Raw genomic sequence first — 27,404 nt, 5'->3', positions numbered from 1 at the left:
GATTGTCATTTACCATTTTTGGGGTTTTTTTCATGGTGGCTGTTGGGGAAATGGTCAGTTTTGCAGGTTGATTCACAGTGCTTTAGATCAGAGCCTGCTTTAAATGCCTCCCAAGCATTTCCCATCTGGGGCTCTCAAGGTGCTTCTTCTAAAGCATCATTTGTTTCAGCTCCTGATCGAACAGCTCCGAGACCGGCTTTATCATGCTCAAGGGGAGAATGTGGGTGATCAGCAGCCACCCCCTTTTCCCTACACTCGTGTCAATGTAGGGGTCATCAAACACTCATCTCCAGCAGCCAAGGGTGCTTCTGCCCTTGAAGGAGCAGCCCACAAAACAGGTCCCAGACATCCAGAGAAGGTAGGTCTTAAGTTCAGGTGTTTCTGGCCTGGGGAGGAGGAGGAAGGCTGCTGGGTTGTGGAAGGCATATGAAGTAATGGGAGATGACACAGATGGCAGACACTGAGGAACTTGTCAGTGATGTCCTTCACTGGAACAAACACAAGCTGTGATAATCCAAAAGTAGGCTGTTTGTCATCTTTTCAGAAAGCCCTTTTTTACATGCAGTCCCTGGAGGAGGCTTTTACAAGTGTAGTGATCCACTGAGATCTCAAATCTGAGGGTAAAGAGGCTGTGGTTCACTCTCCTATGTCCATCTTACCCTCATGTCTTAGTAAAATTAGTGTAGTAGGGCTTCATCTCAGTTCCTGCACAAGAAGATTATTCAGGAAGTTTTGCTTCTGGCCTCTGTTACTTCATTATTGTTACTTCATTATTTCCTCTGGTTGTACTTCTGGGAGGTCACTCTATGGGAACGGACTCCTGAGGGCTAATCCTTTTGAGAGCTAGAGAATACTTTGAAGAGTGGGGTGCTCATCTTATTGAGCAAGTTATGTGGTGGGAAAGGCCTTTGATCCTGTTCATCCAGGGCACTGGCAGCAGCAGCACCTTCTCTTGCCTCAGAAGTGACAGGGCTAGAAAGTACATCTGCTTGTGTGTGTATGCACTTGCCTCTGTTGACTATTTGCAAGTTCTTTGTTTTTTAATTGCAGCCCAACTATCAGTCATCATTTGCCCCTTCAGCACCATCTCAGCCTTCAGTGCCTTCCCTCTTCACACCTCAGCCAGTGCCAGCCATGTCTGTGACACCTCACCACATTGCCCCTCCCCAGGCCAGCACGGGTCCACAAACAAGTGTCTATTCTAGAGGGCACCCATACCCACAGTACAACTTGGGCTTGAATCCAGCAACTGTCTCAGGGCCAGGTGAGCATTTTCTGATAGTTGTGTCCATTCCCCAAGTTTTCTGAGACTAAAGTCTTCAACATGGATGGCTGCTCTACTTCCTTCGTCACAGGCCTATTGTACTGGCAAAGAACAAGTCAGCTGAGAGGCTTTTCAGTGCTTCTGACGCATCTAGTTCTAGTAACTGTTGCTGCACATTTGCTGATACTAAGCATACGTAGGGGTGGAGAAGCCACAGCTAACTTAGTGGCAGTTTGATTGATGTAACCGGGGTTGTGGGGAGATACACCTGGCACGAATATTCTAGGGTATGGCTTGAAGAAGGGAAGACTTATTAGTATGGAAGAGAGCACCAAGAGTAGTTGGCACATGAAACAAGTGATGCTGATACACTCTCTTTCTTGTCTCTAGCTGTGTCACAGTCTCAGGCATTTGGACCAGTGGGAGTCAGACCTGCTGGTCCTGCTCCCTTTCCCAGCCAGCCTCCTCTGCCAGGACAGTCCTTGCCCATGACATCTCCTGGTGTTCCACCACCCAGGCCTGCCCTCTTCACTCCAGCTTCAGTCCCATCATCTCAGCTTCCTGCAGCTTGTCCTCTCCCTGTGGCAAGTCAATCTCCTCTAGGTTTCTCTTCAGCACCTTTCAACAGCCCCCAGAACATGGGTTACCCTCAGGGAGGTCCTGGAGCTCCATCTACTAAACCCCTGCCGGCAGCCATTCCTCCTCCTCCTCCCACAGGTAAGTACAGTGTGTTTGATTGGTGTGTCCAGGACAAGCCCAGGTGGGGTTTGAAGTACAGAATGGACATGGATCTTCTGAGATCTGGTCTGTCACCATAAAGGCTGGATGCTGTGCTGAGGCAAACCTTACAGGCACATGGTCCTGAGTCTTGCTGTGGTGGTGAAACACAACAATAATGTCAGTCTCATTCAACCTGTTCAGTTGTTCTGTCTCCCAAGTTGTGTTTGCAAGATGTCTCTTCACGTCCTGAGTGCACCTTGAGTAGTCATCTACTCCAAAGGCATTTGCTCTGACAGAAGGGGTGAAGGTTCCCATGGAATGCGTGGTGCAAGGCATGCTGATCTCACCCTTTCTTATGCAACTTAGACGAGAAGTGCATTTGAAATGCTGGGAGAGCAGCTTGTCTGTCCATGAAATACGCCTTGCTTAGCTTCAGGATTAAATTCCTCTGTCTGCTGTGCTCTGGTTCTTCCATTTTTCTCCTGTTGTTGTAAAGTGCTTGTCTGGGAATCACTTCTGGATTCCTCTGTGCAGTGCTTTAGACCCCTCTGGGTCTGTAGTTTGAATCTAGCCCATCATGCAAGTACTGTGAAGTCTTTGCTAGCATTATGAAGAAAAGGGGTGTTGTTGGGCCTAGTTCCCAGTTGATGGGCATTGCTTCTATCTATTTCCCACAGTATCACCACATCTGGTGTTTGTTAATTCTTTGCTGTCTCAGGGAACAGGTTTAGCCAGGCTGTGGAGATCCCTAACAACAACACTGACAATCCATAAATTTTTGAGCAGATGCTTCTGCAAGCCATGCATATTCTGAAAGTGAAAGAACTGAGGCTGAGGTTTGCCTCCACCTGGAATCCTTTGCTGAACTGTGTTTAATCAAGGATAGCAAATCCCACTGTGTGAAGCCTGTGGCAACTACATTTTTAAGACAGAACTACAGCTGGACAAATTCCTTCCTGCAAAGCTATTTAGGACAGTAGTCCAGAGACATTACTCACTGAGTAAAAGCTGTTGGTGATGATGATTTTTCCACCCTGCCTTGATTTTCAGGTTTCTTCCCTTGGCTAGATCCCCACGTGGATCATGCAGGTAGTACCCAAAGAAGCCTCCAGACCTTTGGGGGAGGCAGTGTTGCTGCTTCTAGTGAAACATGGCAAGGGGGGTGTGTGCACGTTTTGATGTGTGTGCATGCGTGCATGCTTATTGCCATTTGTTGTTTCCTTGCATGCCTGGGGACCACTACAGCTGGGGTAGGGAACATACCTGTTCTGAGGACTAGTAAGTGACAGCTGAGGATGTTGGAAGTGAAATGAAAGCTCCGTGCTCTTAATCATGAGTTTGGGTACAGAAAACAGGGTATCCATCTTCTTTCTTCTCTACTTTCCTCCAGTTCTAGAGGAAATAGGCCATTCTTAGTCTCTGTCTTTTCAAGTAGTTCCTGGGCCAGCAGGATGGGGAAGCAGCCAGTTCTCCTTTCTTGGTTCTCTAGGCAAGGAACAGGCCAGTAGTTGTAACTCATCTCTCACTTTCTCCCTATTACACTCTCAGCCTTGTGCATGGCTTTACTTGCACTTGTGCTTTCCCCATGTGGTTTGGAGGAGGTGAATGCCAGCAGGAGCAGTGATGGAATAGAGCTTGTCAAGCAGAATCTGGGGGCTCTATTCCAAGGGGAACTGGAAAGCTCTTTTGGCTTTAGTTAAAGGAGGACATTTGGCTTTGAATCTTAGTTTATCTGTTGGGGAGAATTTGGACTGTAGTGGGTTTCTGACTTTGTCCTTATTTCTCTCCTTGGTATTCACTGATGTTAAGAGTAGTGATCTTCTAGTCTACATTGTCAGTGGGGTAAGGCTCAGTGTCTTAGGGGCCTGTCACTGCACAGCAACTGGTGCTCATCGCAGAGATCATCTGCCAGGCACAAAACTCTCAGCTTTACTTAGGAGATCCAAGTACTTGATAGGCACTAACACTACCAAGCAAATCTGTCTGTGTGGAGTGAGACTCTAGAAAGGGAGTTGTCTGTTCAGCAGAGAAACAAAATACCTCAATTTTAACTCATTCAAGGACAGATGATTCCATGGCAAATATTTCAAGCACTTCCTCAAGCTGAAGATACCCTTTTGGAATTCACTGCTGCAAAATTCCCTTCTCCTTGGCAGTGCTTGCTCCCAGATTTAATGGAAATGTATGGCATGCCCAGTTCAGCAGTGCAAACTGGCTTCCTTGACAATGCTTTCTTGCTTGCTATTATTGTTCTGGTTTTGACTGGTACTTTTCTTAATCTGAAAAGGGACTGTAGAATCACTCAATCTGACTGGCCAAAATTGCTCACTTTGGAAATTCCTGTCTGTGATCTCTATGAACATTATTACTAGTGCAGTGAAGAGAGATCTCCACTTACAGAAATCCCACGCTCCTGGGGAGTGTCAGGGACAGGGTGAAGTACAGCAACATGTTGGCTCATCTCCTTTCTGGCGAGGATAATCCCTGACTCCAGCTTTTGACAGCCTTGGTTTTTTCTAGGACAAGCATTGCTGGAAATTGCTGCCACGCAGCATGTCTTTCAGGGATGGTGAGAAATCCTATTTCACAAGTAGCATAGGCAAGATAGCATTTCACCGCAGCAAAATGCAGCAGAGTCCTGTTGTCTCATGGCTGATGATTAAGTGCCTGGCTTACAGACTATAATTTAAATAGCTGTTTCCTGTGAGGATACAGAGTGCCACTGGGTTGGAATAGTGCCAAGGGCTGCTGGGCCACAGGCTCAGTGGGGGCCAGCAGAGTTCTAGGGCACAGAATCCCCAAACTAAAAAGAAGTGCCAACTTAATTAAGTTGGCTACTGATCCAAACTCATCAGAGAGCAAGTCTTGAAATCATGGGAAAAGGGAGGGCAAAAAGAGGCTGCCAGAATTTTAATAATAAAGGTAATTAAAGTAATGAAGCACCTTTTGCATCTTTCCCCTGTGATTTTTAAAGCTCAGTTCAGGATCAGTGGCTCATTAAGTGTGGCACTGAGCTCCAGCAATTCTGATATTGTCCCTTAGAATTATTCTGTTTTCTCACATATTATTCCTGTCTCATGGGCTTGAGTTTATTAATACTGGGGTTTTGTCTAAAGATGCAGGTACCTTTACAGGACAGCAGCAGACAAGGTAGTTGCAATTTGACCTTTGCAGAATGAAATGTGGAAGTCTTTTCATGTCATGTTGTCTGATGGATTTTTAATTACCTGAAGTGAGGTTAGAGGCAAAGTACCACAGAAGAATCTGCTGAGACACCCATCTGCTCCCAGAGCATTTACTGGTTAAGTCTATTTCCTTGTAGCTGGGCAATGAGCAAATTTTTCTAAGCTTTGGTTCTGATCTGAGGATTTTGGAAGGGCAAAATTTCAACCCACCCCAGATCTTTCCCCCTTTATCAGAGCAGCCTGCGTTGCTGTGGGCTGCCACCATGAGGCATTCCTGAGAGTGGTGGAGAGAAGCCCTATCACCTGTAGCATGGTACCACAGTGCTATATTATCTGGGGAACTCCAGGAATCCTCTGAACACACATGCAGGTCCCGACCAAGGTTCAGGCCTGACTCTGAGGCTGACTTCTGCAGCTTGAGCAGAATCTGGAAGGCTTCAGGTAGTTGCAAAAAAGTTTTCTGTGTGGGACTGGGCGTGTGCCAGTTCAGTCTGATCAGACATCACCTCATGAAGGCTGTGCATGTTCTCAGATGCTAAGAATGTAGTTAAGAAAGAGAAAGGGAAGCAAGATTGGTTCATGGGCCTGTGAGCTGGGTCTGAAATTCCTTGATTGAAAGTCTAAAGGTGTAATGATGGGAGGAATTGGAGCCAAGGACTCTTTTCCTGAAGGAAGTTGTAAACCATGCAAGCAACCATGAATTGTGCTGTGGCCACCTTCTTAAAGTCTGACCTTTGTTCTCTGTTCTGACAGCTCAGGAATCTTGGAGTGATCCCTCTACTGGAAGAGGAGGCCTTCAAAAGAAAAAGGTAAGCTTTCAGCTACAATGTGTGTTCATTCTCTTTTAGCCAGAGATATGCCAATGTATCTGCCATGTGTCAGGTACACCAGTGTATCTGCCATGTAACAGATACATTCCTATAAATGCTCCTTGACAAACTCCGCAGGTCTCTGTGTGTTGGTCTGGTTAGTTCTGCACTTCATGCATAGCTAGAACTGGAGTCTTAAGTCATCTTGACTCTTTGCCATCCGAAGTCACGTGCTGTTCTCCAGGGTGGCTGTTTTGTAACGTGGTTATCAGCTCTGATGTTGCATCCTCTGTCAGTACTTCCCGTGCTGTCTACAGTTGTTTGTTGTTAGAAATACAGATTTAATCTTATGCCCTTGCTTACTCAACTGTTTTGATAGCAGCTGAGGTCACACTCACTTCACACCTGACAGCTGGGGGCAGCATTTCCCCTCAGCATAGTGAGACCCACAGTGATTTTTCCTCAGATGCTGATACCAACTGATAGGGCACTTCTGCTGAATGAAGCTGGGACAACTGTACCTGAGAGCTGCCTGCTGTGTTGGTCTTACAGCTCTCTGCCTTGTTGTGATTGCCCTGGAGGACCTGTGAGCTGAGCTCCTTTGCAACAAATGCTCTCAGTACCCCGTTTCTATTGCTGCTGCCTGCTGGCAGGTGTGGTGAGAAGCTTCTTTGGCACCATTCCCAGCCCCCACTCCTCTTCTGTAGCTTGGAACAGACTTCTCGCCCTTTTTTCTGGCAGCATAGCTGGGAACCTGCTTCAGGCTGTGCTCACTACAACAGGATTAGCCTCTTGTTAAAGCCATCTCCTTTTGATCTAGCCCCATTGGAGTGAATCTGTCATGACTCTCTGGCTTAGCAGGGGCAGGATGAAGTGTTTGCAAGAGGAATCTCCCCCCATGTCGTGGGATTTTCCCCAACACTTGCTCAGTTGGACACTTTACTGCTGCTAATCTCTACATTCAGGACTCGTGCCGTTGCAGAGCCAAGGCAGCTTTCTGAGGACCAGTGCTTTCAGGGGTAACGGATCTGTTTGATTGAACAATTCCAGAGGAGTTTTCTTCTTGTCGCTTTGACTGTTCATCTCGGATGCAAGAGGAAGGGCCCTATTCTCTAAGTCAGGGGGCTGAAAGAACAGGGATGTGTTACACATCATCTTGAGAACTGAACACTGTTCAAGTTAGAAAAGAAGTTGAATTTGGCTGTGGAGATTGTAACCAACCTTTCTTCACTGGACTTGGTTTTCTTGATTTTTTTTTCCTTCCCTTTCTTCTTGCTTACAGTTGCCTGAGAAATTTACTCCTCCAGCCCCCATCACAGCTCCAGTAATGGGCCTGCCTGGTGAGCCCCAGGCGATCCACCCTCAGCTATCCAGGTTGCAAGAATCTGGCCAGTCACCCCCAGGAGCACCCAGGGAAGGCAACCTGCAGGTATCCAGGGAAAGTGGGGCATTCTCCAGCCACCAGCTCCTTGTCAAGTAGAAAAACAATTCAGCTTTTGAGGTTCTTATTACTTGGCAGCTACATAGGGCTTATGTTGCTCCCTAGCCCTTACAAGGCATCTCTGCCTGAATGTTAGAGAAGTTGCCAAGTTAGAAAAATGACACCTGGGTATGGCTATGAGAGAGGGAGGGAGGCCAGGCAGGCTGTCAGCCTGCTGGGAGTTGGAAATCCACAGAGGCTTGAAGCTATACTACGGTCTGAAGATGATAATCTAACTCTTGTGCTTCCATATATTCTCTGGGTTTGTGAAGAGGTGAAATTCCTTCTGTTGTATAATTCCAGAAGGGGAATCTACCTGCTCTAACCTTTCATGCTTCTGTTGTGTTCATTTCTCTCTGTCAGTATCACCAGCTACCTGTGGAGAGTGTTGAGAAGAAGGAGCTGCCCCCTGAGCACCAGGCTTTGAAGGCCACATTTGAAGGGTTGGTGCAACGCTGCTCTGCTGTTGCCACTGATCCAGTAAGTCCTCCCTTCTCTGGTCTTTTGACTTTTTTCCCTCATACATGTTTGAGTGGTGCTTCCGTCTTTTGTTTGGGTAAAGAGAGGAAGAGTCTTGTCCCTATAACCAAGTTAATCTCCATCTGCCTCCTTCCTTTAGGCCTGTAGGCTTGTTCATCTTTGGGAACTGAGATGAATTCTGTAGCATTTATCCACTGTTTCTCATTGCCTTTCTGAAGCAATGGTTCTGTCCTCCTGGCTCTTTCTTTGAAGGAAAGTAGAAGAATTTACTCAGCTAATTCAGCTTATTGTTTCACTGGCTTGATCTGCAGATAGTTCCTGCAGAGCTGGGAAAAGGGGCAATCCAACTTCCTGTCCTGGGCAGAAAATGTGTGCCTATATGTGTGCATGTACACGTGCACAGAGGGCATGGCTGGCTTATATCACAGTCCCTGGCTGCCAGAGGCTGAGATGCAGCTGAATTGTAAGGTTGCTGTGGAAAGAACAGAGGAGGGGAGACACTGAGTGAGAACACCTTGGTTCTGGAGAGATGGCTTTGAAGCTCTGGCAGAGCTAGTAATGCCTGTTTCGCTTCAGAAAACCCGAAGGAAGCTGGAGGATGCTCTGCAGCGTCTGGAGTGTTTGTATGACAAACTCCGTGAGCAGGCAGTAAGTAAATGCCACCACTCCTTGTGGTCCAGCTGGGTTCCTGATCCCACCTTTGCCTCTGAGTTGTGGGTCTTGGTGTCTGTACCAGTGTAACCAGCATGTATTCCCTTGGGAAAACTAGGGGAGTGCCAGACCTTGTAATGACCATGGATTCACCCAGCCTTATATGTCTTCTTCCTTAACTTTGGCCCAGTCATAGTGTAAGGAAAAGCTGGGGAGGTATTTGCAGAGTGCTTTTACCACCCAAGAAGGGTACTGGCACATAGAGTCCAGATGGGAAGGAGCAATTGGGGGTAGTTAAATATGAACACAGTGTAACCTCTGTTTTAGAAAACTCTGAAGCTGCTGATGCCAATTGCTCATGCCAGCTGGTAGTTATTGTAGTCTGGAAGAGCAAGGGAAGAAGCAGACTATCCTTCCTGCCAGTTCTTGACTGTGTAGATGCTGTTTGGTGATGTGGAGAACAGTAGGGAAGGGTATGGAGGGAGAGAGGCCTGTGTTACACTGCTGAACGTGCAAACTCATTTCTTCTCCCTTTCCACAGCTTTCTCCAACCATCCTCATGGGTCTCCATGAAATTGCCCGATGCATTGAGGCTAAGAACTACCCACAAGGTCTCCTGGTTCACACCCAAGTGGTGAGCAGCAGCAGTTTCAGTGAGGTGTCTGGTTTTATGCCCATCCTGAAAGTCCTCATGACCATTGCAGGCAAGCTGAATGTGTAAAGAGTGGAGCAGCTGGAACAGTACACACCAAGAGCTGGTGGACTGCCTCACCTATTGATGTGGTGCAGGTTGTGGACTCTACTTCTGACTCTGGAGAAACAGGTCGGTGCCAGTGCCTGTAACTGTTCTAGGCTGGCACGCCTGGCCCCATCCACTCTCCAGACAGCCCACTGGTGCCTGCAACTCCTGGAGACTGTTCTTTCTTTCTCTTCTTTCTTACTAGTCTGAGGCTGCTTTCAAGCCCAGGGATCTCAGTTTCAGGCTGTCCAGGTTGCAGAGAGATCCTTCTTCTTTCCTATCATTGGCACAAAGTGGAACCTCCTTCCCTCCCAGGCTGACATTGCTTTTTTTTTTCAGGAGACAAACAGGGCTGGCACCTGCAGCACCACCACAGAAGAGCCTCAGGCTCTATTCCCTGCTGCAGTGTAAACCTGTCTGAGTGATAGCTGGGTTCCCTTGGGACCTAAGCTGGGGTGTCCCCACTCTGTTGGGCTGCAGCAAAGATCTCTCCTCATTCCTTCTTTTTCTTCATTCTCATCCTTGATTCATCCTTTTACTTCACAGCACCCATATCCTGCTACAACTGGGACTAACTAATAGTTTGCTCTGGCCAGCTTTGGTTCTCTCTTTTCTTTGCCCAGCCCTCTCTTTTTCAGTCAAGCCTCCTGTTTGCCCACTGTCCACCCTCCATTATATTTTTTCCCCCATAAGCTGCAGGCTCAAGCCCATTATGTTTCAGATCCAGGGATGATTCCCCCTTTCAATTTCTGGGACTCTCCCATTCAGGAATGTGTGCAGGTTGGACTGCTCTGTGCACTTCTCCCCAGAACCAGTCACATCCTGTTTTGGGGCTCCTGGCCCTTTTCACTTCTTTTCTGTTAGCACAGCTGGACTTTTACCCACTGGTGTTACCTAAAGGCTTCCTACTTCAGGCTTTTCAGATGGCCTAGGGACTTTAAGAGCAGCAGGGATTGTTTAAGTCTCATAAAGCTTTCCCTTGAGCCACCCTGACCAGCCCAGACTTGAGCAGGGAGAGACAGCTCATTGTTTCAGGTGTGATACATTCATTCTGTCTTCAGTAATAGATACATGCAAAGGTGGTTCTCAAAGACCCCTTGGCACTGTGGTAGTAGGAATATGCTGCAGGAGGTGATGCTGGCAGGACTTGAAGATATGGATTGTGCTGAGACTTTTCATCACCGTGGCATTTCCTCTGGGGTAAAATAGATGAATGAAGCATATCTGTCCTGAGGAAGAAGTCTGGGAAGGAAGATGGGATTTCAGGGCACATCTCTGTGTGTGTATATTTCCCTCTCTTCCTCCTTCCTTGCCTTCCTCTCTCTCAGCCTCCTTCTTACTAACCAGGCAGCATAATCGTTGAGCCCTAGCTGGGAGCAAGGCTTCTTCCCAACATTTGGATCCAGCCAGCCCCTGCTTCCTCTGCTTGCTGCTTGAGTGATAATGCTATCATGGACCTGTGGATCAGTACATGAATCAGCCTACTCTACCACTCTAAGTAGGGAGGAGAATCAGAGAAAGGAGGAAGAGGACGTGTCTCATTCTCTCCTTTCCAGGTCAAAGTGCCTCCTTGTTGCTGCTGTGTTGTTTCTATTGCTGCGGTTTGATGCACTGAGAGATTACAGAACAGTGAAATAAAAGCTGTGTTTTGTGATGCTTTTTTTCTTAGACTTGTCACCTCTGGCTGCAGGGGACTTCCTCGGTCTGCATGGCCACCCACTGAGAGCTGAGTTCTCAGCTTTGGTGAAGGGGTAGTTGAGAACTGTGTGGGGGCAAACCAGATTCTGGGCTCTGTTGATGTGGGCAGCATCCATCCTGTTGTGGTGAGACCTCAGGCCTTACCTGCTCCCTAAGACTGCAAGGTCAGAGAACTGATCTTCTCCAGATCACCTGCCTCAGTCGTGACTGTTCATCTGCATCAAACACAAGAAAGCCCCCAGACTGGCTGATGTTCTCTTGGGGAATCACAGCAGTGTTGAGGATTTTGTAGTTGACATCAAGAGTTGGAAGTATGTCGGTAAATAAACAGAGCCCTTGATGAGATCTTCTCCTGTTGGAAATAAATGTTACACCACTGAAGCCATGCAGCTTAAACAAGGATGAGTATTGGACCTGTGAAGAAATTTACACCACTGAATTGTCAGTTCTTAACATTTGTTAATAACTTACAAATCTGTTAGCTGATTTAATTTAAGTTTTTAAGGAGGTAAGAAGGCTGAAGAGATACATCGGAACTGAGATAAAGTCAGGGGAATCAAACTAGCTTCTGATAAAAGAAAGCAATTCTGATGTAATCTCAAATTTTTTTTTTTTTTTTTTGCTGTCAGCTAGCTAGTATATATACAGGCCTGCCAGACAGCACACATGAAACTCTGAAATATGCAGGACTGTATTACCTGGCCTGAGGTTGGAGGATTTGGGAGGAAGCAAAGGCTCAGAAAGACTGAATGGTAAAGATTTGAAGGGCTGTTGCTGGGGAGGGACCAGGATTTATGAGAGTCAGGGACACAGCATCCAAGGAAAACCAGTCTTTTGTAATTCTGCTGCTGGCAGAGGCCAACGCCAAGTGTGAAGGAGTCTTGAAGAGCTTTTGCAGCCTATTCTGGAAGCAGTTAGCAAGCAGCCTAGCCTAACAGCTGCCCCCCATCAGGGAGATGCAGGATGATTTTTTCAAAGGCTACACTTGTGCAGCATCAGAAGGGGTCATAACACAGGTAGCCCAGGTGGCATACATTTGCTTAATGAGTATATAAGGGAAATCCCAGCCTTCTGAGATCATTTAACAAGCCTGGCATTTCTTAGATTCTGCCTTTCTCGATCCAGTTATAGCACCCTGTGCAGTCCAGCCCCTTGCTCTCTTTAACTCAGGCCATTTCTACCACTGAGAAATAAGCCTGGATTTTTCCATGTATTTCTCAGATGCATTTGATTTTAGTTCCCTCCAGCATGCACGGCTCCTGCTACCCAAGACTTGTGCAGAGATTCGCTGTTTATCCTGCCTTTGCTGCAAGTTCTTCCCACGTGCCCCTTTGTCCCACTGTTGTTCACTTTTGCTCAGGTTTACCACTACAAGCACCATCGCTGAAGCTCTTGGTAGGGAAAACAGGCAGGGGAAGTGAGGTGACCCACTTGAAAGTGTTGGACAGGCTTGTGGCAGAAGCCCTGTCTCTATGGCCCTGGTGTGGTATGTTACCCTTCAAACCCCTCTGGAAAGTGCTCCCCTAATTACAGCGCTATTTCTGCTGGCTGGTAACAGCTTTTGGTCTGTAGGCAGTGGCCCCTCTGCATTGCCCCCTCCCATGTGGGTACATGGTACCGCAGCACCCCTGCACTAGAGAAACCATTTTCAGCTGGGTGAGAAGGCATTTGGGTTGGCAAAGAATTTGTGGGGGGGTGGGGTGTCGGTGGGAGGCAGTAGGAAAGAATCCCTGGTCACAGAGAACAGAGCTCTAATCCTGTCGCAGATAACATCATGTCTGCAGGCTAGGCTTGTGTGTGTTTGGGGGAGCTGGAGGGGCAGAGATTGTTAGGCAGTATTTGTTTGTAAAGCCACTTGCTCTGAAGATAATGCTTGCACTAACTTCTATTGAGGGAGCAGTGTGAGTCCCCACAAAGTCCTTTCCCAAAGTGTCTTTGAAGCCAAGAACCCATTGAAAGGAAGAAAGGCCAAGAGAGGGGATTAGTTTGTTCAGCAGCTGTGAATTTCAGTGGGAGGCTGATGAACTCCAAAGTCTTTGTTGAGATGTTTTTTGTAAGGAGCCCTGCTGGAGGGAGAGACCCACACGGGGGCCGCGGCCTTAGACAAGAAGGAATCTGAAGCGGCGGGGAGCTGTAAACGGGCCACAAGGACTTTTCCCAAACACTTTTCGGAAAAGGTGTTGTAAAGAGATCGGAGGGGGATTAGCATGTGAAATGACACTTTCCATTGACTCCACAGAGGGGAGGGGAAAAGGGCTGGCTGGCTGATTTATTAGCATTTTGTTCCCTGCTCTATTCTGCTCCCCCAGCAGCCCCCCCCCTCTCTCCCCTCCTCCCGAGCCCTCTAAAGAGGTTTGGATTGGAAAAGGGAGCGGGGGGCCGCCTGTTTGTGTGTCATCTGGGCGAAGGTGACCACCTGGGAAGCTGAATGTAAATATTTCTCCTCTGAGGAATGCGCCTTCATTAAACCGAAATGAATACATGGAAGCATCCAATCCTGCCCACAATGGCAGCAGGGCCTTTACCACTGAGGGCTCCCTGCACCGGGAGGGGGGACCCGCTGCTGAGGTCAGCACATTTTGCAGCTGCGGTGTCGCCGTTTTCCCCCAGCGGAAGCAGCGTGTGGGGATGGGGCTCGCACTGGCGGTGCCCCACACGGGGCCCTCGCCAACAGCCCTCACTGCGCCCAGCGGGCACATCCTGGGCTGTGCCACGGCCCTCGAGGGACAACTGTGTGGGGCAGCAGTGTCAGCAGGGGAGCGACAGGGTAGGAGCGGGAGGAAAAGGGAAGCGGCTTCCACATCTTCTTTTCCTGTGTTTCCAGCTGGCCGTGGAATGGAGGGGAGGGAGGAACAGAAGGAAAAGAGGGTAGAAGTTGTCCTCTGGCTTGTCATTGTCCTCTCTGCCTTGCCATGGTCCTCAAGCCAGCCGGTGCTGGAGCTTTCCCTGCTGGGTGAGAGACTCTTGCCACCTCTTTGCTCCCTTGCCCAAGGATGCAATTCCACCACGGGGAGATGGAGGAATTGCTGACGGAGATGCAAGAGAGACCTAGGGCTGGGTCACTGTATTAATAAGAACCTCTGCAGAAATAGCTGGTGGTTTGTGTGTGAAGTGGAAGTGTTTCAGTTTTCCCTGAGAATGGGCCAAGACTGTTTCTTGCAATTTTTGAAGGGCCAAATTCTTGCTTGACATGAATGCTCTTGCTCTGGTGAGACCCTAAGTCTAAATTCCCACTCCCGATAAAGCATTTGATAACGAAGGGGCTATTTTGATAACAGAGACACATACAGACTGAGTGTCTCTAATATATGAGCTATGAAGTGGGCAACTGGGCTCCTGCCTGCCCACCCCGTCCCATTTCCTCCTGGCAGCTGCACTACAGTTGGATGCACCCTCAAGAAACTTTGAGAAGAGAGCACACCCTTTCCCCTCCTGGTAGGACCCAAGGTTGTGCTGCATGGAGTGGACTGGTCAGGTCTTCCTGGGCTCAACAGATGGGTATGCAGATGGAGTTTTCCAGGACTGAAACTACAACCACCCACAGATGCAATGGGAAGAAAGAACACCCAACTACTTAGACACAACAGCATTTTGCAAGCACTTGGCTACTGATTTATTGCATTGGCTATTGGTTTACAAATATTGGCTACAAGGTCTAATGGCCAGTAACTTAGCTCTGCTGGCTTATATGGCTAAAGGACGCTTGAAGCAGCAAAGAAGACATAACATCACAGCCCCAGGGAAGATGGCTGTGATGGTGCAGTGAGATTCCCCAGGTCCTGCAGTTGGCAGCTTCTTAACTCCCTACCCCAGCCACAGCAAGGGAACAGAGATGCATCAACCAAATCTTCCTGCTGCTTGCTTAGCCTATAGAATATATACAATAAGCGGTAGAAGAAAAACTGTTATGTATACATCACAGTAACTGTGCAATAAATTAAACTTCAAAGTGCTTCACTTTCCTATTTACACCACCATTAAATAGTAACTGACATTATTTTCTCAGACTACGAGGAAGTATTTAGTTAGTTAGCTGACAGGGTAGGAGTACTTGGCAAGTACACCAGGAAGTGGGGAAGGGGCTCAGCTGGCAGCTCCTCTCTAGGAGAGATTTGGGAGGAAAAAGGGACAGCAGAAATAAGTGTGAGGGCATCTTTGTGGCATCAGTCAGGGGCTTTGGCAGTAATGCTGGAGTGAAAAGGGAGACCAGACCTGAAGGCTTGGAAGACACAGAGAAAGCATGTAAAAAACAAGTGATGGGATCCCTTTTTTGGACAGCTGTTTAATGGGCAGGTCAAGCAGTAGCTTCAGTCTTGCTGCTGCCATTTCAAATGCAAAGTAAAGCACTGGAGAGGTGACCAAAGCTGTCAAAGGATGGACAGTGATGCAGTGGGTCTCCTGGAGGCTGGCTTTCTGCAGGAAGGAATTGCATGCCTTTTCCCCTCATGGTGTAGGGCTTAGGGAATAACAACTTTATTTTAGTGCCTCTATTTTTTTAGTGTACTAAAAGCCTCTTCTCATTTAGGGATTACTGCTCTGAGTTGCCCAACTATGTTGATGTCATCTCAGTTTCCTTGTGCTTTCCTAAGTGTGGATCTTGCTCAAAAGCCCAGAGTTGGCGGTTGTTTGGGAACAAACAAAAGCAGAGGAGCCACCAAGGCACCTCCTGTGTTTTCAGAGATAAAACCGGTTAGCAACACTGGATAGTGACTCTTGAGTTGAAGGGACCAAATCTCACCTTGCTTTTTCAACACTTGAAGGTCTCCCCAGAAGTCATCACCCACTGCACTAATGCCCTGTGTGGCCAAGACCTGGGGACTCATACAACGCTCTTTTTCCTTGCCCAATCCCCAGTGAGGCAGCAATGGGAATGAGACAAAACTATGCCAAACGGAAATGGTGCCGGGGGCTGATGGGTAGGGCAGGAGAGGAGAGGGGCAGGCAGGACCATGGAAGCAAGTCAGAGCTTTCTCTTGAGCTTGCGGCTGGCCCTGCCACCTCCGCTCCGCTCCCGCTTCTCCTTGCGGACACAGAAGTACTTGGTGACCCTTTTGCGGCACTGCTCGCATCGCACGGCGCAGCACCAGTGGAACTTGCAGTTGCAGCTGGACACCATCTCGGCTCGCCTCTCCTCCACTGCCAGCCCACAGTCCCCACACAGCCGCCGGCAGCTCCGCTTCTCCCACTTGCTGAGCGCCTTGCCCCTCTTCAGGCACTCCCTGCCCTCTGTGCCCAGCAGCCCCAGTGTCTTGTTCTCCAGACAGTAGTCAGGAGAGTCTTCTAAATGGACCAGTTCCTTCTTGGAGATGGAGCTGAAGGTCTCAGCGATGGCACCCCGGCTGGCAGCGCTGTTCCCTGCCCCCTGCAGCAAGTCCACCTTCAGGGCTTTGTGGTACCTCTCCTTGAGGTAAGTTCCCACCTCCCGAAACTCGGGCAACTGCAGCCAGCAGGTCTGGGTGGTGCAGCTCCCTGACACACCATGGCACTTGCAAGTCCGCTTCATGGTCCCTTTAACTGCCTACAGAGTGAGCAGAGAGAGGGGATTCAAGGAAAAGCCCAGAGGGTTGTTTCTCTGCTGCAGTGCATGCAGAATCATGGCTCCAGGCCTGTGAGGAGTTTGCCATCAACCCTCTTTGCACCAGAGTCCTGAAGCTCACAGATTTGCTTTTCCACAGTACTCTCCTCCTTGAACTTGGAGAAAGAGGACTGCAGGAAACCATTATCACTGTAATCACAAAGCTTTGCTACCTTAGAGCAAACACCACACATCACATTGTACTGCTGCCATTCCCCCAGAAGTTGTTTCTTCTGGATACATGTTTTTAGCTACAGCAAACTGTAATTCTTCAAGGTGAATGGCCAGAGCCAATCTGGTATGCACTGTCAGGTCTGGAGGGAGAGAGGAGCTCACCTTTCTACCCGCCTCGTTGTTATGCAGGTTCATAGCAGCTCTGGCATCTTGTCCAGTCTCCAGGGCATCCACAAACTGCTTGGAAATGGCTTCCCCAAAGCCCACGTTGTCGCTGCAGCCTCCCCACAGCCAGCCTTGCCCCCCTAAGAGAGGAGATGAGATGTGTGCTGTCAGAGAACCAGTCCCTTGCCTGCCTCGCTTTTGGCTCTAGGGTATCAGAAGTGATGGGAGGGAGTGGAGGCTGTGGGGCAAATTCAGACTTCACGATACTCCCAGATGCCTGTCCCTGGAGCTCATAACATGTGGCTCAGGCAGGCAGTGAAGGGGTATGTCTTGTACAACAAATGCAGGGGTTTCCAGGCTTTTTGTAAAGCAGGATTCAGAAGCTGACAATTATCATGCATTAGCAGCCATACAGATAAGCCTTTGGGTCTTTAATCACCTTCTCTCAAACCCTGACTTGAGCTCCTTCAGTCTGACTCGCAGGGACAGCACCTTGCTAACTTTGATTAGCAAACTGGTCGAGGCATCCTGGTCAGAGGGAACAGTCTGAAAAAGCCTAAGCCTGGCACACATGTATTGAGAAGGCCCTCTTTTTGGCACACCCAGAATTCTGGGATGATGTTTGGCATCTTAGAAGGGTCTAATTTTCCAGTTATCATAAAGAAACAAAGGAGTCAGTACAAAACTGTGAAGCTGCACAAAAATATGTGGAGAGTACTTTCCCTAACTGCGTGGGAGCTTGGTAACTTAGCTCGGCTGACTGGAAAAACGTCACACGGTTTGCTTCTTTTACTCCTAGAGAAAAATGCCAAGTTATTTATGAAGATTTGAAATCTGGAACATTCTGACCCTAACATGCCTTAGCAGTACATCTTGGGAGTTGTGGTTTAATGGCCTTGTGCCTCTCTTGAAAGGCCTGGCCCTTGCCCGGACTTCCCCAGGGCAGCCCCTCTCCCAGGGAAAGGCAGGAGTGTCTCGTGGGAGGTAGGTAATTGCAGTGGATGATGAAGTCCAAATCAAGAGCTGGGACTGAAGGGAGAATGGAAACCTTTCACCAGCTTGGATTCAGTGCAATGGCTGAATTGAATCACACTGTTTTTGGTCAAGCCCCAAAGTTTCCTATGCCTTACAAGCTTTTAATTCACAATGGAAAATTTTCATGAAGAACAGATATGTTTGTGGGAAAGGAAATGTAGCATAACTACCTTGGTTTTCCAGAGAAGATAAAATTTGGTGTGTCATTGCCCAAAAGTCTTTCTCTGCTAGAGGTAGGCATTCCCAAACCTTGGATACCTAAGCAGCAGTGACTGTTTTCAAAAGTATTAGCCAGTAAACTGAATTACTAACTACTGGGTACTCCAGAGGAGTTTGTCATAAACTAGCACATACTGACTGGCTGGGCAGGGCATGGCTTTTAAAAGATTTTGATAATTTGAAATTTGACCTCTTTTCATTCAAAACAAAAAACCTAAATGTCAGTGTTTTCTGTGAAAGCTGAGTGGAGAGCTAGAGCGGCACAGCCAGGGGTTCCACATTCAGGGGTGCTTAGTGGCTGAGGACCTGAGTACCACTGTGACATGAATGGTGTGAAGGCTGTGTGCTGCCACAGTGGTTCTCCTGGTTGTGCTCCTGTGTGCCTACAATGCTGAGAAATGCTCTAGAGGCTTATGAGTGCCACCTTGCTTTCCCTCCTGGTCATTCTGCTCTGGGGCCACCCTGGTCCTGCAGAGTCTGGGAGCCCTGAGGTCCCTGATCAGCACTGCTCTAACAAGACTGCCACTGAGAAGCATGACATCAGATCCACTCCTATGCCCATATGATACTGTCATTGTTTCCAGCAGCTTGAATAGAGTTCTTGATTTGAACCAGGGAAACTGCAACCCCTTCTACTTTCCTGCTCATTTAGAAAGGAATGGAAAGCATCAAGGGCTTAGCCTCAGCTGGTGTAAATTGGAGGTGCCTCAATTAGCTTCCACAGAGGTACTTTGGTTTGCTTACTTCCAAATTCCTCAGAATCACTATGGTTTTAAGCAGGCAAAGCTCTGTTCTGGGCATTATTTCCAGGTGTGGGGACCAGGAAGCGGAGGTGTTTCTGCATGCCTCAGCAGAGGAGAGAAGAGCTTCTCCTGCCCCCTGGGACGTGAGTGAGGGGCAGCAGCTCATCTTTCCTTACCCAGTTGTCCATTGCGTGAGTCGTCACAGCCACAGTTGTCAAAATCCCCGAGGCTGCAGTTCCGGGTGAGTGTGTACATGACACCTGCAGAGCTGATGGCATGGACAAAGGCGGTTTCTCGGTTTGCTGTCAAGTGGGAACACAAAGACAGTAGATGTGCTATGGATTTCACAGCAAGACCACTGTTAGAAATTACTCCTGCCATGCAGGAGTGTGCGTTGGAAGAGATCTGCTGTGGGGAGGGCTTTGTGGGGTGGAGATGGGGCCCTACATGTCAGATTAGCTTAGTTTGGGCTTGAACTGCATGAAGACAGAAGCTCCCAAATTTGATCCAGGCTGACTCATGCCATTTCAAAGGGTGTGGATGAGATAGCACGTGGCTGTCCTTTGGGAGCTCAGCAATGGCATTATAGCACAGATGGCCAAATGTCCCCCAGTTCTCACTAACACCAGAGGGGAGGGGCCCTCTCCAAGGATCAAAGAGCTTCTTCCCCACAGCCCTCTCAAGCCTTACCTTCTGCTGGAAGGGCTCTGAGCAGTGACCATACCTATCCACCAGGACCGGTGTGGGGATCATCAGCTGATTTCACCAAGCCTTTGGCTTTCATTTAATACCAGCAAGGTGTGGATCTGAGCAGACAGACTTGACAAGAATGATTCAGGGATCTGTCCTGGGTCCCAGAGTGGGACTTGAGCTGCAATTCTCTCATCAAGGCCCCACTTTGAAACCTCTGTCCACCTCTGCCTGGGGCCCTGGTCCCTTACCTGCTGCCAGTCCCACCAGAGGCCTGAGGCTCCCCTCCACACCCAGGTCCTGCCTCTACAGGAGCTCAGCCCAGCATCATACATGGATCTAGAGAGCCAGATATGCACTGAAATATTTCCTTTGACCTGCAAACAGGTAAGGAATGGGATACAGTGACAATGACCACAGCCCCATGCCCTGCAATGGCCCAGGTCAAGGATGCTAGATTTCTGCCCAGGGAGATGCTGATATCTGGAAGCTGTGATAAGACTTTTCTCCTGTATCTTGGCCAGAGCACAGCCACTGATGAACTCTTTCCTACTCTCTTTAGCCATATCCCTCTGCTTGCCACACCACTATCCTGTGCTGCTTCTCAGCCTCCCTGTGATACCCTGGGACACCATCTAGGCATGGCATGTCCAGCAGCCCATGTGGAGGTCAGGACAGTGCATCCTTGTGGGAAGGCAATTGTGTAGGTTGTCCTGCGCAAGCTGGGGTTTGGCAGGTCCAGAGGTGATGCTGGCATTGAGAGGCTGCCTTGTGCTGAGGCTAGATCCCAGTGTGTGTGGGAGCTGATGGGTGAAGGGGTCTTCTGGAAAGATCCCTCTGAGGGATTCCTGGGAGAGGTGCATCCCAGGTGGGGATGGGGAAATAAAGGAGGCACTTGGGAAGAGAGGAGGGGGCCACGGGCTCTAACCTGTAGCAAGGGGGTCCCAGTAGTGGTATCCAATGCTTTCCTTACCGCTGCGCAGCCCACCGTGGCTGGAGAGCTGCAATGCCCTCTCAGGGCAGTTCCAGCGGTCCCAGGCAAACTGGAACTTGCACTCCTCGATGCCACTCTGCGCCCCGGCTGCCACGCTGCTGGAGTAGATGAGATAGGCCTGGGAGAAGAGCAGTGGGTCAGCACGGGGACGATGTGTATTTTCAACTGAAAATAACCTGCATGCCATCTTACAGAGACGAGACACACAGAGCTCAGGAGGTCTCCCAGGCTTGGCTTCCCTGGGAAGTGAAGCTCACCAGCAGCAGCCGCAAAGGTATTTCCTGCTGTGCTGGGTTGGAGCCTAAGCCTCCTAGGGGAAGAAGGCTGAGCTCCTGGCTGTTAGCCACACTGGGAGTTGTGCCAGCCAACCTCTGGCATGGGGAACCCCTTATCTCTCCAGCATTAGAGGAGGCAAAACCTTCTGCTCAGAGATCAGGAAGCTCCAGGCCAGCAGGTTGCCTCAGCCTGTCTCTTTCTTCAACACAGCCCTAAGGAGACAGTCAGTGCTTTGGGGCAAGGTTGCTCCACCAGTGCACTGAGAGTCATAGAAAGAGCTAGATGGACCTGGAGGTGTTCCTGGAGAAGAGTCAGAACAAAAACTGGGTAAATTTTACAACTGGTTCTGTTTAGGAAAAAAAGCCTCTAAAAGAGGAGAGCAAGGATGTAAGGGGTCAAAAATATTGAATAAGGTCCTGTCAATTATAGTGGTGCTCCTTGAGGAAGTATGTTTTACAGAACCTACAGAAAGTACTTTCCAGATGGATCAGTGTGGGTCCTAATGCCAACCTGATCATCAGGAAGCAATAGATGACAGCTGAGAGCTTCAGCTGGTGTCAGTAGATAAATCTCCACAAACTGGCCCCAACTAGCTTAAAAGAACCCCAGGTCAGTATTACTTAGGGTTGGTGTAGCTTAAGGAGTTGTAGCAAGTCTTTCCTTTCTCTGCCTTGTTGCTGGAAATCTAGGGGTGAGAGGAGCTCTGGCCGAGGCTGGGTGGAGAGAAGGGGTAAGGAGGGGAGCCCCTGTCTCTCTGTCTCCCTCCCTCCCTGGGTTTAGTGGAATCAGGGACAGAGATCAAAGGGATTTCTCTTACCTTGGGGCCCGTCATCAGGAAATTATTCACTGACCTGGAAGACAGAGACAGTGTCAGCAGGGAGGGGGTGATGGTGGAGGGGCCTGGGGAATGCCAGGCATCCCAGAGCTCTTCTCTCACTCCCCCGAAGTCTGCCTGAAGTCTTCTGGCTGCAGGCACCTTTGGTCTTTGCTTCATCTCCCCTTGCTGCTCCCTGAGAGACAGGATGGTGCTATCTCCTTCCCCCCATCCTGCTCCCCTCAACCAGGCTGTACTGTGCTGCAGCCCTCTCACTGCTCCCTCCTTTTGCTTTCCTCTGCTCAGCTACCCTTTGTAGCAATCCCCCCATTATTTAATATTTTTATTTTCCCCCAGCGTTGCTTTTTACCTCACTGAACTGCTGCTCAGCTTAACTCAGAGTAGCATGTCCCCCAGTCCCAGGAGCTGGAACAAGTGCCGGCACCGTTCTCCCTGTTGGACCATGCTGAGGGAAGGAGGAGGTCACACCACTGCTCCTTTGCAGTGTGTCCCAGCTGCATCCCTCCAGATCACAGTCCCTTGTCTCCTGCAGTGACAGCTCTGACTGCCCACACTCTCCTCTGGATCAGGTTATAGTGATGGCTGAATACAAATATACGTGTCCTCCTCATCCTGTTGGACACTGCAGGGAGCCCTGAGGGTTTGGGATGGGGGGGGGGCTTAGCCAAAATTAAACTTTCTAGTGTTCCCACTGAAGGTGTGGAGGGATCATCTCCAAGGGCCAGGCAGTGTGTCTGGTCTCCAACACTGTCCCTGGGAACTTGCTGAACCAGTGCTGTCCAGTCTGAGTCTTTTTCCAGCAGGAAAGACTTCCAGTTGAAATGGTCAGTCAGCATTAGGATTCCATGTGGTACAGTGACCACCATATGGCATCTGGAGAATGTCTGGGTCAATCCTGCTTAGCCATGTCATGGCAGAAAGGATCAACACTTTGAAAAGGCCCAAGAGCCAACTCCAAATATCCCTAGTTAGAAAGGAAGTGAGAAAAGAGAAATCTCTCCTACAAACACCTAATTCTGGCCTCTCTAGTTTTGCAAAATAACTCTCATCACTGTCTCTGGAACATCTCCCCTGCTGGCACCCCAGAGAAATGGGTGAGTGCTGTTATCCCCTGGGGAGGACACTGAGGCCAGAGAGGTGGCATGAGTGGATTGAGACCTTGCGGTGAGTGAGTGATCAGGGAAAATGATGGAGCATGCACTGATAGAAACTGGGCTTCTCAACTTCTCCTCGAGGTGATGTTCTGCTTCAAATGAGCCACAGGTATCTTCCTGTAAGGGGGAGAATGGTACCTTCCTTTTGTGCTACAAATGCAGCAGAGACAGTGTGGAAGCATTCACAGGTTGAAGCAGGCACTGCTGTCCCAAGCTGCAGGACCAAGCACAGCCCTGCCATAGGCACAGGGGCAAACAGGGAGGCAGGACTGGTGCCCGGACATCAGTCACATGACAGATTGAGAGGGAATGTTGCCCTGCCCCAGAAAACTGCTCCTGGAGTTAGTGAGTCCATTTTACCTCCACTAGAACTGCCCTTACAGAGATTGTCTCCGAGGTACACCACGAGAAGGAGGTCTCATTACTTTAGTTTGGTCAAAATCACAAGAAACTTGATCTTTGCTGTTACAATTTAGAAAGAGTTGAGAGAATGAGTTTGCAATGCTTCACTCTGGCAAGTCTAACTATTTTTGTTGGTTGGTTTTTTTTTTTCTGTTGTGTTTTTTTTGTTTGTTGGTGTTTTTTTAATTTGGTTGGTTGTTTGTTTTTTGTCAGCGTTTTTGGTGAAAATGTGTCCATAATGATGAAAGCTTGCTTTGGGAAAGATTCAAAATGGGAGTGGGCTGTGCAAGAGCAGGAGATCCTTTCCCTTTGTTCCAGGCTTGGGAATCAGACCCGGCTGTGCTCCAGCTCATGGGTACTTTAGCACGAAGTCGATGGTTGTTTTGCAGAGGAATTTTTCTTTGGAAGCTGCTTCTGCATTGTACAGCTAATTAAATATTTCCTGGGACTTGGAGAGGCGGCATCTGTAGCTGAGTGATTAGAGCATCGGGTGACCTGAATCACACAGGGCCATGAACCTGGGGCTAATCAGACTGTGCAAGCTCCATGGGTCCCCATCCTAATGCAACTGGGTAGCAGCATGAACAAGTCATTTTTCCATCTGGTTTCCCTCCTGTCCTTTGCCTTGACCTTAAGTGCTTTACTATGGGGACCACACTCAGGATGGTGTCAGTGTGAATCTGAGCCCCTTGTAGCAGCTGTGAGAAAATTCTGGTAAAATGCCCCTTTGTAGGCAAGAACTAGAAAATTGCAAGTCCTTTCTTATCTTGCTTTTGTGGCCAAAACAAGAGATACATCCCATCGGCATTGCTTCCTATGTGTGTAGGAAAACCCAAATACACTGTGTGCAAGAGGGATTTGCTTCAAACCCTTGCTGGCGTCACCTTGGATTAGGAACATCTGAGCAGTTGCAAGGGTGGCTTTAGGGGGAGGATAATAATCCACAAATTCAGGGTTTACAGCAAACCAGCCTGTTATCAGGAGCCAACTGACATGACTGCATTGAAGCAGAGGATCTGTTCCTCCCAGGATAAACCTCAAGTTCACAAAAAAGCCAAGTTCAGGATATGCCAATTCACCATCTGCAGCTGAGCAAATGATACAGTAGCAATTTCCCAGCAGGATATTCTAAACATTTTTAAGCAGTCAGAGAGACAGAAGGCATTTCCCTTGCGCTCTCCGATCAACAGGCAGGCATGCTGCTGGGCGGATTTGTAGGGCTTAGACAAGTAAAGGATTCATTTGGACTTGGTGCACTTGACACCCCAACATTTAACTCTTGCAGCTGCAAGAGAGTTCAGGAGAAGGGAGCTGGGATTGTCCTGTGGCTGGAGGCTAGCTGAAATTTTTCTTATTTACTGCTGAGAGGGAAGGAAAGATAATAATGGAGACAGAATCTGTGTGCTTTATCTTTACTCTTATGATTTAGCTAAGAAAAATTAGCTAATTCCATTCTGTATAGTCTCCAGTGACAATACAGAGCAATTAAGCCACAAGTTTCACAGATGAAGTGCGATATTGACCATGCCACTAGAATCATCTCTGTGTTGCAAACTGGAATCACTACAAAGTGAATCTCTCATTTGTTTTCTCTGTAGTGTGATTTTTTTACAAAAAATATTTATTTATTTCTACTAAATTTACACAGCATTGTAAAGGAAAGCAGAATGTAATCCTAAATAATTAGCTAGCTGCATCCACAGTGGATGTTACCCAGCCCAATCTGCAAGACTTTGGTGACTTCTTAAAATCACACATATGAAAAGAAACACTTGAAGTCATTCCTCTTCTCTGAGAAAGCTCACAAGGTTTCTAGCTACGTAAACCCCTTTCCCTCCATCTTCAAACTCCAGGACAGTATCACACGGAATCAAACCTCAGCAGGTAGAGAGAGGAGACCCACCAAGTTCCTCAGCCCCCTCCCCAGCCTGTGCAGGGCCCTGGCCAGGGTATACTGCTTCCCTCACTGCAACTCTCTGTTTCCAGGTGAAAAGCAAATCTAGGACCAAGAGATTTTCATTGCATCCAATATTAGGAAATTATCTCAAAGCCAATTAATATCTATAGCAGGAGTTCTCTATCGTGGTTTTATTGAATCTGAAAGCAAAGAACTCTGCCAAGCAGCTGTCCCACTATATTTTACACATATCAAATAATAACAAGCCTCTGATAATTCCATCTCAGTTACAACTTTAACCAATGACAGCACTCCTCTCCTCAGTCTAATATGCCCTAAGAGCTTTATCTAATCTCCCATTAAAATATTTGTTTGATACCTTATCACCCACTCAGGCTACTGTGCTGCTGGTTCAGCTCTTTAGAAAATTATAAAGCTGTGTTTAGATCTTTACTGTCATTATTGTAAATACAGAAAATGGGTAGAATTTCACTTTGAATCTAAGTTTCATGCTCATGTATGAACTCCCCAAGGTTTTTAGAAAACATGGGAGGCTGGAAACTAGAGGAAGTCCCACAGCTGAAGTGTACAAAAAAAACACTTAGAAACAAACTGCTGCATTAGAGTTTGTTACATTATTCCCACAGGATAGGAGACTGGGCAGAAACTCAATCACATTTGGAACTTTACTTTTTTTTTTTTCTTCATTTCTCTTAATTTTGTTATCTTTATTTGGGGGTTTTTAGTTCCTCAATGCAACCCTGACATTTCGATCATCTAGAAATACAGTGGTTGGATGGTCAGTTAAATAGTAGAATTTAATCCATGCTCAGAGAAGGGAAGTGGCCACATATATATAAAAAATAATTTCTGTTGTTCTATATTGCCCCCCCACCTGCTCCCAATTCTTGTCATTAAATCACAGGAGAAAATTAACTCGTGTTTTAAGCTGTTGGATCAGATAAGGAAAACCAGCACAAATTTCAAGCAGAATTATTTTATCATTCCCACAAATTTTGCTTTTTTTTCTCAATAGTTAAGGGATAGTGTCTGTAAAATGATAATTTGAAATAAAGGTTGCAATTTTCCTTTCTCTCAGGAACTCATGATCTATGAGCAATATGCAGAGAGAAGCAGGGTTAACTTGATCTATAAACTTTTCTCTTAAATAAAAACTTCTGAAAAGCAGACAAGGAATTTAAACATCCAACTTTGGATTGAAAATGCCTCAGATTTCCATATTTAAGACTACTTTGTGCACTGAAATTTCTTTCCTTTGCAGCTGTTTCTTCAAAATGTTGATTTTTTTTCTTTAATATGTTCTAAATCAGCTTTTATTGAGGAAAGCAAGACACATACATAGGTAGGGCAGAAAAATAACAATAAAATCAGCATGAGCTCTCGCCTAGCCTTTCTGCAGAACATGTATATTCCCCTTGTTTCAGAGGGCAGATTTACCTTGAGTTTGCTGCTTTATAGTATTTAGACATGTACAAATTGTTGCACATTCTTTTAATGAAGGAAGTAGAAAATCTCACTCTCAGATAGCAGGAATGAATTCCCATTTATTCTGTAGTTTCTCCTTCTATAATTTTGATTTGTCCATCCATGGTAATAACCCTAGAATTCTGCTATGGGGAAGGCAGGGGACTTTAGTCATTCAATAGAAAAAGATTTTCTTTGCCATTAGAGATAACCCATTTTGCAGATTCCCCAGGGCATCACAACAATTGATAATAAAGTTTGGATTCTCAGTAAAAATCACATAGGAAAAAATACCTACGAAGCCCATGCCCTGGGTGGACATGGGACTGGTATACTCTGCAAGGAATGATATGAGACTTGATGCAAGTATAGTCTCTTTCTATTCATCCTTATAGAACTTCTCTGGAAATAAATATAAAACCGCCCTTAGGACATACCAAGTCCAGAGGAGATGGCCACAGATTTGTGCACAGTGGAACTGGTCTGACGGGACTCAGGTGGTTGGAAACCAAGCTGTAGCAATCTCCGTACCAAAAACTTCTCCCCAGGAAATCCTAATACGTGAATTTCAGACATGTAATTCTGACCCTGTGTCTGCCAAGGAGCCTGGATCTCAGGCTACTCACGCAGAGTGACAATCCTGTGGATCTAACTCACCCCTGCTGGCTCTGAGCTCTTAATCAGGGACGTTCTTCTTCAGGGAGTGTGAGAGAAGCCCCATTTGATTGATTAAG

The 27,404-nt window shown here is 47.7% G+C and overlaps 2 protein-coding genes across 6 annotated transcripts in view; one reads left to right on the top strand and one right to left on the bottom strand.

Moving 5' to 3' along the window:
- SEC31B (SEC31 homolog B, COPII coat complex component) overlaps window positions 1-11,371 on the top strand; it is a 37,476-nt gene extending 26,105 nt beyond the window's left edge. For 4 of the 5 annotated variants that reach the window (XM_050305703.1, XM_050305702.1, XM_050305705.1 and 1 more), the window contains exons 19-27: window positions 170-358; window positions 1,051-1,264; window positions 1,655-1,981; window positions 3,035-3,073; window positions 5,923-5,978; window positions 7,261-7,407; window positions 7,822-7,938; window positions 8,515-8,586; window positions 9,131-11,371. In XM_050305703.1, coding sequence (XP_050161660.1) covers window positions 170-358; window positions 1,051-1,264; window positions 1,655-1,981; window positions 3,035-3,073; window positions 5,923-5,978; window positions 7,261-7,407; window positions 7,822-7,938; window positions 8,515-8,586; window positions 9,131-9,310 — 1,341 coding nt within the window. In that variant the 3' untranslated portion in view covers window positions 9,311-11,371. The remainder of the gene's footprint in view (window positions 1-169; window positions 359-1,050; window positions 1,265-1,654; window positions 1,982-3,034; window positions 3,074-5,922; window positions 5,979-7,260; window positions 7,408-7,821; window positions 7,939-8,514; window positions 8,587-9,130) is intronic. The other variant, XM_050305706.1, reaches the window with a different exon arrangement.
- Window positions 11,372-15,986: 4,615 nt separating this feature from the next.
- Window positions 15,987-21,765, bottom strand: WNT8B (Wnt family member 8B). Its single transcript, XM_050340848.1, has 5 exons — window positions 21,715-21,765; window positions 20,601-20,739; window positions 19,114-19,239; window positions 16,938-17,080; window positions 15,987-16,544 (listed from the first exon to the last, which is right to left on the bottom strand). Exons 1-5 carry the CDS (start codon window positions 21,727-21,729, stop codon window positions 15,987-15,989), a joined length of 981 nt encoding a protein of 326 aa, XP_050196805.1. The 5' UTR covers window positions 21,730-21,765.
- Window positions 21,766-27,404: the final 5,639 nt, after the last annotated feature.

Source organism: Myiozetetes cayanensis, unplaced genomic scaffold (assembly GCF_022539395.1).
Source record: "Myiozetetes cayanensis isolate MyiCay16 unplaced genomic scaffold, myiCay2020 scf10, whole genome shotgun sequence".
NCBI classification, from domain to species: Eukaryota; Metazoa; Chordata; class Aves; order Passeriformes; family Tyrannidae; genus Myiozetetes; species Myiozetetes cayanensis.
Note: the sequence above shows the minus strand (reverse complement) of the source record. Positions and strands in the feature narration are given on the sequence as shown.

Bases quoted from the DNA above. Each gene is read 5' to 3' on its own strand.
- WNT8B (XM_050340848.1), bottom strand. The intron at 19,240-20,600 runs GTAAGGAAAGCA...CCCACTTGACAG, and splicing joins CCACGGTGGGCTGCGCAGCG to CAAACCGAGAAACCGCCTTT. The intron at 17,081-19,113 runs GTAAGGAAAGAT...CTCCTCTCTTAG, and splicing joins CTCACGCAATGGACAACTGG to GGGGGCAAGGCTGGCTGTGG.